The sequence below is a fragment of the Tubulanus polymorphus genome, chromosome 5, assembly GCF_964204645.1.
Source record: "Tubulanus polymorphus chromosome 5, tnTubPoly1.2, whole genome shotgun sequence".
Taxonomy (NCBI): Eukaryota; Metazoa; Nemertea; class Palaeonemertea; order Tubulaniformes; family Tubulanidae; genus Tubulanus; species Tubulanus polymorphus.
The window spans coordinates 16,953,878-16,967,196 of NC_134029.1; the positions used below are offsets into that span (position 1 = coordinate 16,953,878).

The 13,319-nt window shown below is 36.7% G+C and overlaps 2 protein-coding genes across 12 annotated transcripts in view; both read right to left on the reverse strand.

Annotated features, from left to right (window-relative positions):
* The window catches only part of LOC141905206 (cytosolic carboxypeptidase 1-like), a 39,481-nt gene extending 33,650 nt beyond the window's left edge, over positions 1-5,831 (reverse strand). For both annotated transcript variants that reach the window (XM_074794011.1, XM_074794010.1), the window contains exons 1-4: positions 5,683-5,831; positions 3,121-3,316; positions 2,166-2,233; positions 2,018-2,084 (exon numbers count right to left, since the gene is read on the reverse strand). In XM_074794011.1, coding sequence (XP_074650112.1) covers positions 2,018-2,084; positions 2,166-2,233; positions 3,121-3,265 — 280 coding nt within the window. In that variant the 5' untranslated portion in view covers positions 3,266-3,316; positions 5,683-5,831. The remainder of the gene's footprint in view (positions 1-2,017; positions 2,085-2,165; positions 2,234-3,120; positions 3,317-5,682) is intronic.
* A 1,078-nt stretch (positions 5,832-6,909) lies between these two features.
* LOC141905580 (uncharacterized) lies at positions 6,910-12,923 on the reverse strand. Of its 10 annotated transcripts, none has more exons than XM_074794505.1 (5): positions 12,830-12,923; positions 10,677-10,781; positions 9,508-10,365; positions 9,048-9,130; positions 6,910-8,958 (listed from the first exon to the last, which is right to left on the reverse strand). In XM_074794505.1, the coding sequence occupies exons 2-3, from the start codon at positions 10,719-10,721 to the stop codon at positions 9,670-9,672; spliced, it is 741 nt and encodes a 246-aa protein (XP_074650606.1). In that variant the 5' UTR covers positions 10,722-10,781; positions 12,830-12,923; the 3' UTR covers positions 6,910-8,958; positions 9,048-9,130; positions 9,508-9,669. The 10 variants fall into 10 exon arrangements, with proteins under 10 accessions (XP_074650606.1, XP_074650608.1, XP_074650605.1 ...); XM_074794507.1 differs by having other exon boundaries at positions 6,910-8,727; positions 8,819-9,130; XM_074794509.1 differs by having other exon boundaries at positions 6,911-8,727.
* Positions 12,924-13,319: the final 396 nt, after the last annotated feature.

The following is a 13,319-nucleotide window of genomic DNA, read 5'->3' on the forward strand; positions in this document are numbered from 1 at the left end:
GTAGGCGCGGCAGGGAAACTATTTTATATTTTCAAAAAAATATTTTTCACAATATGAAAAAATATTCAAATTAAATTCATATGATGTCATATATCAGAGGGTGGCTGAATATTGAGTCTTAGAAATGAAACTTCTTCCAATGTATGGCCGCGGAAGCTAATACACCCGGGCGTAGTATTAGATCGTTTTAAATCCTGGAATTTACCACTACACAATATTCAGACCTCGACCTATGCCTATTTTACTGCCTAGTATTTTCAGGTCACAAGAAATTACAAATTATTTTAAATTCTATCAGGCAAAAAACACAGCGCTCATCTTCTGCTACGACGATTATTCAGCCTGTTATCATACCAAACGTGCACGCGCCAAGCAGCGTTACAGCATCAGCTTATAGTAGTCTGTGAGCGTGTGTTTGTGTGTCCAACTAGCACTCCGAGGCCTTGTGTAGTGAACGTTCACTTACTTCAATCTCAATCAACACAATCACCGCGCATTAAAATGAAACAATACCTATGGCAATATGTGAAATAATTATATTTCTCACCAGCAATGAGCATTTACAATTCGCACATATACGGCACCTAGTCCAAAGAAACGTTCGCCATTAAAGGCTTTCCCATAATTATTTTAGTAGCGCTGGAATTCCCTGTACATCCCAAAAACAGCCAATCACATTCGCTCGTGGAGACGACGCCCCCAATCGAGGTCATTGCAATTTTATACGCAAGAGCTAAGAATTTTCCCGCCAAAAACAGTTTTTCTTCGAATTTAAACAAAGTTGACCATGTCATCGACGGAGGTTCGTCATGTCTTCAATCGCATCGATTATACGTCATTTAACCTGAGAACCAATGAAAAAAATGCTCACATAAAAAAACGTACCGCAGTTTTACATGAATTGGCTCAATGCCAACCTCATACTGCTGACAAAGGTAAACCAAAAAGGATTTTACTTGTTTGACCAGTATTTCACTTATCCAAATCATGAAGATGAAAGGACTTGTAACCCCTTACTTAACTCTATGCCTGCCAGGCCTTTTTTTCAAGAAATGCTGCGCTTTGCCGGGATTTACGTGTTTTTCAGAGATTCATAAAACAAAAACTAGAAGAGATACCTTCATCAAATTTGCTTTATTTTGTTCATCTGGTCTTGCTAATTCATGTAAAATAGGCAGCATTTCTTCTAAGACTGCTAAAATCTGCAGCGATCACCTATGCAGAGGGGGTATTTTGCAAAAAATATGGCAATTCATGCGTGTTCAGCCCCCATTTCAATAGATGACGTCACTGACACAGTGCATCGAATGACTGATGATAGTCTGTTTAAGTAGTAAAAGGCATTAAACTAACTGGTGTTGTGCGATGAATTCACCATCTATTGTTATAGTAAAGAAACAAGTCAACGTACCAGTACGATTTTGGCAGGCAATGATACAATCATGTAAATATCACTGGAATATGACAATGCCACATATGTCTTCTACCCTGGGTAAGCAGAATATATTGGGGCAAAAAACTGAAGACAGGTCATAAAGGCCAAGACTTATTGCATACTTCAGTGAAAACAGAACTCAGACAATCATTCATAAACTTTCAAGGAAACCATTCTGAATCGCACGCTGTATTACGCTAACAAAAAATTCAAGATGGCTACGGTGGAGGCCATATCAGATGACAGATAACCTCCATTTTCAATGGCAGTAGACATCTGACCTGCCCTAATCCTAACACCATGTTTCATGGAAATCCATATATCAACAGCAGCAGACTGTATCGCACTAATGAACAAGAAAATTGATTTTAATAAATTATTTGACGCCTTCTACATGGTAAACCAAACGATATGAACATTTCTTCAAATAGACAACATTTGAATCTGATTTATATTCCCAGTTGTTCAAGAACAAATATCATTTACACATAGAACATTATCCTAGTGTTTAAAAGAAGGATTATTCAATAAACGCCACATAATCTATAAGTTTCTTCCTGAGAGACAATTTTCACAACTTACGTGATTTTCCAAGCAGTTCACTAATCAGCAATATTAAATTCAAGGACACAGTTTTATCATTAGAAATCTGGAAATATTGAAAAAACATACAATAATTGGTCAATTGATGAGAAATAATAGAATATTTAAGGAAGGTTTTCAATATTACCTCTAAAGCTGTAAGAATACTTTCTACGTAAGCACCACATTTTATCACATGATCTTTTGTCAGTTTATCTGGCAAAATAAAACAGCCGAATTACACGTCGTAATGCCTGGTAATGCCATGCACAATGGGGATATATGGATACATGACAGGATTCAGAACTACCAAGTAAGCCTGGAGCTAGTTCTGAGAAAAGATTTGACTTCGGGGAAACTAATATGATTGCTACTATGGATTCAAACCTAATTGAGAACTGTGGATGTGGGTCCTGGTTAAACCTACAGTTTCAATCGCAAGATCCAGTCCTGTTTCTCACAGTTCTGGGTTATTATAATTTGACTCAAGATCGGAATGAGACACATGCATCTAAATTGTACTCGCCGTGATTTGTATTCATACATAACGACTTATATCGGTAGAACATTAAATATCTCTAACTAGCCCAAAATTAGTCATTTATTTATCCTTAACTTTTTATGTTTATGCAGTTCAAACCTGCAGTTGGCAGGCACTATTCATGAAGTACTCGATTGCATCAATAAAATGCACATCATTTGTTCACGCCCTACAACACACTCACTAATATGTTTATCATGTCATTGGCCTAGGCCTATGTTACAGTAGCAACAGTTACAGTGGTAAGAGTTTATTGATTCAAAACCAAATGACTGGAATCAGTGTCAGTCAGAGACGATGTCAGAATCATGCAACCACTTACATAAACGGTGACATGCTGAAATTGGCGATAGAAAAGTTTCTCAGTAATAGCTAAACTAAAATTCAAATCAGTAGCATATTTGATATATGTGAACATGTCACATTTGAAAATAACTTAGACCAAAAAATACATGTATATTTGCTATAAAATTATATTATATACGGTATATTCTATTCATCGGGCATTTGCCCTTTAATCAAGAACAATGGAACTGGGTCCACATGAAGCGATCAACCTTACCTTGAGTATTAACACACTGTAATAGCTTTGAGGATATGTAGCGATATTGTTGTAAATCCTCGACTACTGTTTTAGGGTTTGACTTCTGACTGTTTAACTTCTCCAAACTTTCGAACAGTGTTTTACATCGACTGGTTCGTTCCATTGTGCTCTCCAAAAATGTTTCTCTTCAACTACGTAGGCTTATAGCCAAATCCTTGAAAAAAAGTATTCAACCTAATCAAATAACAATAATACGACATTCAGGGGCAAAGGGCTGCATATCTATAAGTCAGTATCAAGCTTCATCCCAAGAATCAGGGATGAAAAATCAACCTTTATGTGCACTTGCACCCTAGACATTGAAAACAAAGCCTAGATACTAGACTAGGGTAGATGTCTAAGCCATACATCGAGACAATTAATCAAACAAACCTCTCAAAAACCCGCCTAGAATACATTGATTGATCAAAAGATTAATAATGAATTTACGCAATGAAACGAAACAAGACAGTAGACCAGACCCCACATCATACTAGACATAGCCTATACCATTTATTTGAAGACAACATCAAAAGTTTAGAAACGTCAGTGGTGCTGGAACTGTAGCAGTGAATACCTTGTTTTTGATGAAATTGAAGTAAATTTGCCACGGCAACACACAAAAGCTGTAAAAAATCAGTAATTGGCTACAGCAATTAAAAATTGCTTCCAACCCGTACGTAGAAATGACAAATATTTCATGTCGTAGCAGTGGTTGTCTCCACAGAGAAAGAATGTCGCTCTACGATCCCAGTAGAGTATCCACCCACCCAGATACAAGCATTCATATTCGTGTGACTCTTGCCCACTGGAGTGCTGCCGGCATTTTTGTCGAGAAAATGTCATTCGCATCTTAATATCTGTGGTACATCAGACACCAGGGACATCGCCATAGGTCCGACAGACCTAGATTTAGGTATAACCCTAAACCTAACCCTAGGGTTAAATACTAAGTTATTCTACTATTCTATGCCCCCTGGTGACCACATAGAATAACTTATGTCCTTATAACTCACCACAATCATAGACAATGTCATGAGCTACAACTATGCAATTGATTGTGGTAACAAAATATGCTTAGGTATCAATATAATCTGGAAAAACTTTTTCCCACCAATGGATGAGTACTGATGATACCAAGATGGCTGTCAATTACGTAATAATTGGCCGATCAAAAATACCTGTCTCAGGTATAAAACATCCCTTTCCAAAGAATACCCTTCACAAATTGCAATGAGAAATTGCAAACCAATAGGAAGCTACAGGACTCAGAATTAGGGCCAAAATTGACATTTTTGGGCACTAAAAAGGTCATAGGAGTCCGATCGTGGTCACCAGGGGGCATTGATGGCCATCTTGAGTCCGATCGACCAAATTTTTCTTATAGTGATGGGCCCTTGGGGGATTCAAATATAGCCTATACGAAAGATCAAGGTAATTGATTTAGGGCCTTAGTGTCTTCAAAATTTCCCTCAAAAAGTTCAAAAAGTGTAAAAAGTGCTGATTTTGACGAACAACAATGGCTGCCAGTCGGCCATCTTGATTGTGACAGGGCCAGTTTTTGGGCTGAAGATGTGTCTAGGGTAGATACATGTATAAACCAAATATCAAGATATTACCTTGAAGCGTCTTCAAAACTTCCCCAAATAACTGGATTCCGTCTACGGACGGACGACGGACGAAAAGTGAATGCAATAGCCCGCTGGGACTAAAGTCCCAAGTGGGCTAAAAAACGTTTTTAACGATTTGCTCTAAAATGCTGTCTGATGGTGTCTATTGTCTGAGGGAGAGACCCAGACCCCCCACAGCCTTTGGTCCTGTAAAATGGCCTCTTTATTACAAATGTCTGACCATGGGTGGCGGGACCGGGGCGTTTGGGGCCGGACAAATATTTTACTAGTTAGTTCCGCACATTTTGGCCGACCCAAAAAAACTTTAGTTGTTCCTGTCAGTTTTATCCCTGCCCTGATAACCTCTCTACAAGCTGATTAAGATGATGCATCTCCTAATGCCTGCAGGGCCCAAGGTACCGGCACTGGGGCTGCCACTTTTCTGCGACATGAACATAAGTTTTTACATAGCCTGCTGAACTCATAAGATATGGACTGTTGTGTAAATAACCGTTATTGACGTACCTTGAATGTGCTCTGTTGTAATCATAATTATCTTTTTACGTAATACATGCCTACGGTAGGTACCCAGTGGCGGAAATGGTGAAATTGTGAGCATAGGCCTATATCATTCTTAATTTCAACCAGGAAAGTGAATTAGATAAGCTTTCGCCGCCCTTTCAAATTCCAATATGACTTATCATTGGACATAGAGGTTCAAAGTGAAACAAGTCAAATGTATGCTGTGTCGTATGTGCTTCATTTTTGAGAGCAGAGGATGCTGTTTTGTTTGATCGAATCGATCAGATCAGATCGAGTGAGTCGTCGACGTCGTCAGAGACGAGTTGAGGCAGGCTGGCTAACGAAAAGTTTGTTTTTAACCACTGACGATTTGACTTTTAAAGTTTATCATAGGATTCGGTTAAATTACCTTTACAAACAGTCTCTACTCTTAAGTCAGTTAGGGAAGTTCGCAGGTTGAATGAATAGCTGTAAAAACTTTGGCCGAATAGGCCTAAAATCTAACACTTTTCTGTCATTTTTTCAACCGAGCAACCAGTAATGACGTCAAACGGGGAACGCCCAGGACTTCTTTGAGTGTGCAGTCGGCTATGGTTTGTTCATATACGCGAAGTATCTGTCAAATAATTCAATTCAATAAACTCTTTATTGGCGCTATTGCACTTTCGTACCCCCCTACCAAAAATTTTTATTTCTGTATATTATTATTCAGGGAGGTCTGTAGAGTCAAAATAAATTACTTTTGACAAAAAATAATTTTTTTCTAAGCCAAAATTCTGATAATTTAGGGCCAATTTCCTCGATTCAAACCGACAGGTCGGCCATGTTTCCGCACTAATTACCACCTAAAAACATCTGAATAAATATATCTCAATAAATTTAATTGAATTGAATTGACAAAATTTCGTTTTTGGGCATATAACTTTTCTTCATCAGAACATCTTTAAATCAATAGCTAAGTATGAAAATAATGCAATCATACGCGTTATTTTCAGAGATGGTTATGTTTGAAAACATGGTTTTTGCTAAGTTTTTATGTCATGACATTTCAGTGGAGGGTTAGCAACTTTGATTGACATCCAATATGGCGTTGTTGACGTGCAAAAGGTAGAAAGTTTCTAATGTCCGATACGAATACGAATACGAATACGAATATTTATTTGCACTCCAACCATTTCCATGGTATATGGAGGAAAACAGTATTTACAATAATTACATAAACAGTAATAAAAGCTACAAAACTTAATTAACTGGTCTCACACTTGTGTACAAAATATACTATTTACTATTTACAATACATATATTTACAATACATACACTACCGGAGGGATTTATATACATCTAGACCTATTTTGATGAATTTAGCCATATTTAAAGTTGGATTTTTTAATACATCTAAGTTCCGAAAGGTATTAATATCTAAGTGGTTTTCACGGGGTTCGGTAAGCAAATTACAATCGAAAAATATAGCTGCATAGCAGCGATAACGGGTTTCTGCCTAACTTTCATATGTCGCACTGGCGAATGACGAACTACTTACTAGCAACCTGGCGGATTGTCACTAGCTATGAGTGGAATCCTCAATTGCCACAGCAGCACTGCAGGAACCCCATTGTACTGTGGCAGTCGCCATGCCATCAAGCTCAAATCCTTGCCAGGGACAATGTTGTAAATGACATCAGAACTTGGCCAAGCATATGGGGATAAGCACCAAATTTGGAAACAATAATTATACACAACACATATCATCATACCATCCACCTTTTATTTATATTTCATCCCACAACATTGATTACAAACATTTCTGAATACTATCTCACTGCACAATACAAAATACATACATCGCCACAAATGATTGCTACATGATCAATTACCATTTCCTATATATTCAATACAATCCTTCATACAGTTCCATACATAATCATTCATAAGACTGTACATATGTGTTTAGTAATATTAATGGTGGTAATATATGTACAGTGTTATCACATCAAAACCTATGGCAACAACGCATCAATATCCCCCAGCATGAAATATTACTCATTTTGTACACTGTACATAGCTGTTACATTCCAACACATCCATTCCACACAGTGACTGCTTCATCCCCATGACAGCTAGATATATACATCCACCACCATATCTTACTGTTACATTGCTACATATCAATCACAATGTCAAATATCATTCATGCCCCATTACAACTATCTACATACTTTCCCCAGCTTATACCACTGTTACTTAACAACATATCAATTCCAAATACACACTGTTTCATTCCCTAGAAACTAGGTACATCAATTTACCCATTTACTATTGTCACACAATCTTCAAAAACACTAAAATATAAACCCTGTCACTCATAAATGAATTCACATAAAGGTCACATAAAATTAAAATCATAACTACACATGCCTGTATATACAAAACCCCACTATTGTAACACACCTGACCCTCCTATATACATCCACATAGATGTTTCCACATATCGAAATCAAAACATACACTACATACACACCACTACACAACACCCTGCTTCATTAATACGCGTCACCCTCTGACATATATTCGCAGAGGAGACTCTACAGAACGAAATATTATAACCTCCCATACACATTTACACAACCCAGTACCATAACCTCCTACACATGTGTCATGATAAGCAAACAACATCGAAATTCAAATGTGTACAAGTGGACAGAATTAAACAACATAAACCTATTACCAACTTGTGACATTATCATATTATAACATTACAAAACCCATCCAAATAGGAGACTCTGATAATCGAAACATTTACTACATTTGCACCAGCACACAACTCCCCTATAAACAAATCTGCCTGAATAACCATAAAAGCGATAACATTAAAAACCTCATTTTCTAATGAGTAAATACAGTTTATAAACTGTATTTACTCATTAGTTTTTTCAGTATTTTGTCGCTTGCCACACCAAGAGCAAATACATTCCTCAGATTGTTTCACACATGACACAACTTCATAGTGTACACCTCTGCAATTTTTCAAATAAATGTTGCCATTTAATTCACACACGATTTGGTGCACTGAAAGTAGAACCAGCGAATCGTAACCAACCATTGCCTACAAATGTATATATATCAGCATGCAGTAAATCAGCTGTTGCAAGAATTTCAACCTCTGTCACCCAAGTACCTGTATATTTCATACGGGATTCATCAATATACTCATTTATAGTAAGTTGTGGATTTCTCAGATGTGGTTGGAATTTGTCGGAATTCTGCCGCATGTGCTTTAAAACTTCGGTGCGTATAGCCCGATGATATTGCTCAGTTCCACAGATTGAATATGAAATTGCCCGAAAAAAACAGCTTCCATCGCCTTTAATTTTCTGCGTATTACATGGAGAGTAGAGTTGTCCATCATATTTGGGCATACATTCATATCCGAGAGTTGAGGGTCGACAATGAATACCTAGAATAGAGCATAATGTTTTGCACTGACCTTTTTCTAGTGGGTTGTAAATTAAATCATCATGCTGCACGGATTCACTAGTAACAATTACATCGCATTCATCTACTTTTGGGTTTGTATAGGGCAGTTCATCTTCACTACTTGTTTGTTGGTAGTTTGGAGAGTATGTAGTCGTTGTTTCGATAATGCTATTCTCTACAGTAGTTTCAATTTCATGGTTGATAGAAGCCACTGTAATTTCATACTGTATTGGTTGCCTCTGATTCATTGAAGCTGCAAGATTCTGACAATGTTTGACAATACAATTAACACAAGAGTACCTTACTAATACAGCATGTCCATCAGCGGTCATCATTCCTGATGCATCTCTCGAATGTGAATCAAATACCCAGTACATGTCATCCTGTTTTAAAACACAAAATGTATTTCCAGCAAATGTTATAAAGCATGTGTCGTAATTAAGCAGATTATTGTGCAAACATTCATGTAGTTCACTGATAATTCCAAAATTTCCAGCTCTCATTTCATCAGATAATTCAGATATAGCAACTTGAGGGGATCCAACAGTCACATTATAAATGGAATTTCCAATCTCAACAGCAGTTGGTAGCTCACTGATCAATAAATACATATTTGTTATTGTATTCATATTAGTCAATGTTGCGTATAAATCATTTCCAATATTCAATACTGAATCAATATCATGAGGCATCCAGTTTATTACAGCTTTATTTGATGCATGAATCATTGCAGCTAATGCATTTGTTACACATTGCTTACCTGAATGAATATCGTATTTTGGATGACCCTGGTGGAAATTTCCATGAATTGATGAACATCTCATATTCTCAGCACTTAAACATGACTCACTGTTACCAAAATTGCCATCACAATCTCTACACGAAATCATACTCGAAATTGGTTGAATAGATGAGTCAGCTTTCATTTTCGATGAGGTTTCATGTATATTGTGCCAGCGTTATCATGTTGAATCTTATCACAGTTGTCAAGTGTAATCTTTTCACAGATTCCATATATAGCCTTATCATAGTTGCCTTGTTTAGTCTTATCATAGTTGTCATGCATAATCGTATCACAGTTGTCATGATTGAAGTCACAAAAAACTGATTTCACTTCAATTGTCTCAACTTTGTTTTTTGTCATATCTTCATTCGAATTAGTTCCACAATTTTGATTCATAGTCTGATCATAGATCTCATTAATATTCATTTCATGTTTTTCAGTCATTTTCATTTCATCTTTTTCATTTGTTTTCAAATCATAGTTTCCATTCATATGCATTTCATATTTTTCATTCATTTTCATTCCATGTTTTTCAGTCATTTTCATTTCATCTTTTTCATTTGCATTCAATTCATAGTTCTCATTAGTTTTTGGTTCAAAGTTTTCATTGATTTTCACTTCATACTTCTTGTTTTGATTGTTATCAGAGTTTTCTTTTTGCGTTTCGTTAAAGTTTTCATTTTGAGCGTTTTTTAGGTTTTCATTTAAGATTTCATTTTCAACTCTTCTGTAGTCTTCATCTTGAGATTTTTCATAATTTTTTTCCATTGATCCTTTTTTCATCTCTCTGTTTTGTCCAGTTAGGGCTGAGGGAACTCCAACCACCTCCACCTTCTGAAAATAGAAAAAAAATTCATTCACTATACGTTCGTAGAATTTTCTAATGAGTTCAATTCAATTCAATAGCTTATAATTATCTCAACAAGAACCAGGGATGATACGACACTGGTCAGTTACACACCCTCTAAGCAACTGGTTTATGATTTACTGATATGGTTTTTTCTGATAAAATACCAAAATCAGGCACCAAAATATTGCGCAGCTAACACATGTGATGAACAGTTTAATGAATTTTTTACTCGGAAAAAAGGCCTACATACTTCTTACTAGAAGATTAACATTTGCCTATGAAAAGAGGGTCTTACCTTCTTCGGCTGAAAGCTACCAGCTCTTCTTTTTCTTTTAGGCATGATGAGTAATGTACTGATCAATATCCTATTTCAAGTATCAACAAGTATCAAGTATGTGACCTATCACAAAAGAAACATTATCACAGCATTATTAATCAGCCTGTAGGAACTTTCTCTAAAATTTCGAAACAATAGGTGACACCTGCTACAAATAGGTATGGTGTGTTGAACAAGCAGCCTGTCAGCTGTGATAGCTCCGCTGGGTTTGGTTGATGGCAAGATTGGAAGAAAATTGAATAAAATGTGTTGAAAACAATGCATCAAAAATGTCTCCAAAACTAAACAAATTAACTGGATTTTGTTTGCAAACTTTTGGAATAAACCCTATAACCCACATAGGCTAGACGTAGTATCCTGAACAAATGTGCAACGACGAGTATTAAAACAGGCAGTGAACACTATTATGGTTCGCCCGATTACCGATTGGTGGCTCATTTTAAGATGGGTTGAAACAAAAATAAAAGGGTGGTCTTCCCTCTGAAACCTGTTGTTGCGGGGAATACCTGCATGATGAGTCTTGTTTAAAAAAATAAATAAATAGGAAATTGAATAATTGGTCGTCAGGTTCCGTTTTAGAAAAGGAATGATGCCAATACAAATATCAACAAATTCAAGTTCTGGAATTACTCGTATGATGGCACTAGTCAGAACCGGAAATTGGAACCTAAATCCACCTTGTTTTGTTGATTTGCAATAAAGATCTCTCGCTTCAAGTTTTTAATGAGCATTTTTTTTCACTAAATTTGTGATTTTTGGAAAATTTTTGACAGTTGAAGTAACGTTTTGTCCAATCTAACAGATTTCCAGGATATCATACTTAAAGGATTAAACGTGATGATGTATGTATGTAAAATACACTTACTAAAAAGGAAGTGCATATTTAACCTGGATCCGGTCACCGACTTCTGAACGCTATTTTGCCAAATCCATTTATTATGTAACAATTAAATCATTTTATTGGGTTTAGGGTAAGGGTTTGGATAGGGTTAGTGTCAAGAGGGTGAGAAGAGGGTCCACAGGGTTCGATTTCACAAGTAGGGATAGGGTTAGGGTTAGGTGAGGCTAAATGTAGCTAAAACATTCGGATGGTTTTCAATGAGCTCTGTGATCTAATAGGAAGACGCTAGGCTAGTAATTCACTGGTCCGGGTAAACTCTGTTCTCCACACTTCCTTCCAATTATCTAAGCCGCGCACCTCTTTGCGCATGTGCATAGTAAATCAGCCAATTTAGAGACAATATTTGGCAAAATAGCGTTCAGAAGTCAGTGACCAGATCCAGTAAAATAACTACTGCCTACTAAAAAATTGAGAGGCCAGATTTTTATTGCAAATAAACTAGAACATGGCAGATTTAGGTACCAATATCCAGTTCTAACTAGCGCCATCAGTCGAGAAATTCAAGAACCTGACATTGTCGATTTCCCCAATAATTAGGCAGGCACAATTAGGCCTATGGGCCTAGGTAGATTGAATATACAAACAGTAGACTTAAGCTTGAATCAGATCCAGAAAGCAGGATACATTTTTACACTCCCAAATGGTCTGACATGAGTGGGCGGAGTGTACTGTAATTTATGTATAATAGGCCTTCAATTTGAAATTAGCTGACATACGATTTCAATTAAGATATTTCTGTGTTCATTAAAATTGGCAGTCCCTTCTTATAGTATTTATTCACATTCACGAAAACCTGATGACTTGTTCGCATTCAGCAGAATCGGGTGGCTTAATCATAAGTCACAGGGTCAGGGAGATGGAGTGCTCCCTGCTCTCGCACACAGACACACACACACTAGTGCAATTCAAATCCCATTATTCAATATTTAAGCTGCTGTCTATATAGGCCTAAATATTTTCTACCCATACCACAAACACTATTATTAAATCATACGCATTGGGTCAACCTTAACACCTAGCCCAAATTTGGCCTTTTAAAAGCTACTTCTATGTGTAAGTCATGCGGGATTCGATATCGATCTCACACCAACCAGACCCGACTGCTACCACAACGCGCGGATCAAGACGAATTCCGGTCGGCTTTTAATACCAGTCGTCAGATTACGTGGAAAAATACATCATATTAGGCCTAACCGTTATATATACATACCTCTCTGAAGATTGGTCACAGAAACACACAACAAAGTCGTAAAAATGCAAGTAACGTAGAGTGGCGTCGCACGTTGTAAATAAAGAAAATGGCGTCTGAGCTAAATTGACGCATGCGCCCGAAATCTGAAAACATTGAATGGATGTCGTAGGTCGAACCCCGATTTATAAATCCGAATCCGTGATTTATTTTGAAGCTCAAGGTCGTCGGGTAATTTGCAGGCTTTTCACGATGTACATTTATCAATGGATGATGATTCTTGCGACATTCTTATTTCCTGTTTAGACCAAATAATTACGCGGGATTAATTCATAATCAAATATAATACGCAAATTGGAAATGGTCAGGCGCTGAGTTATATTTCTTTCATAATTGAAAATTAGGTTTATAAGCTGCTAGTAGTCGAATCTGAGAGGAGTTACATTTTATGAAAAATTTTTGGCTGGAAAGGGGAAAATTAATAATAATAATAATAATAATAATAATAATA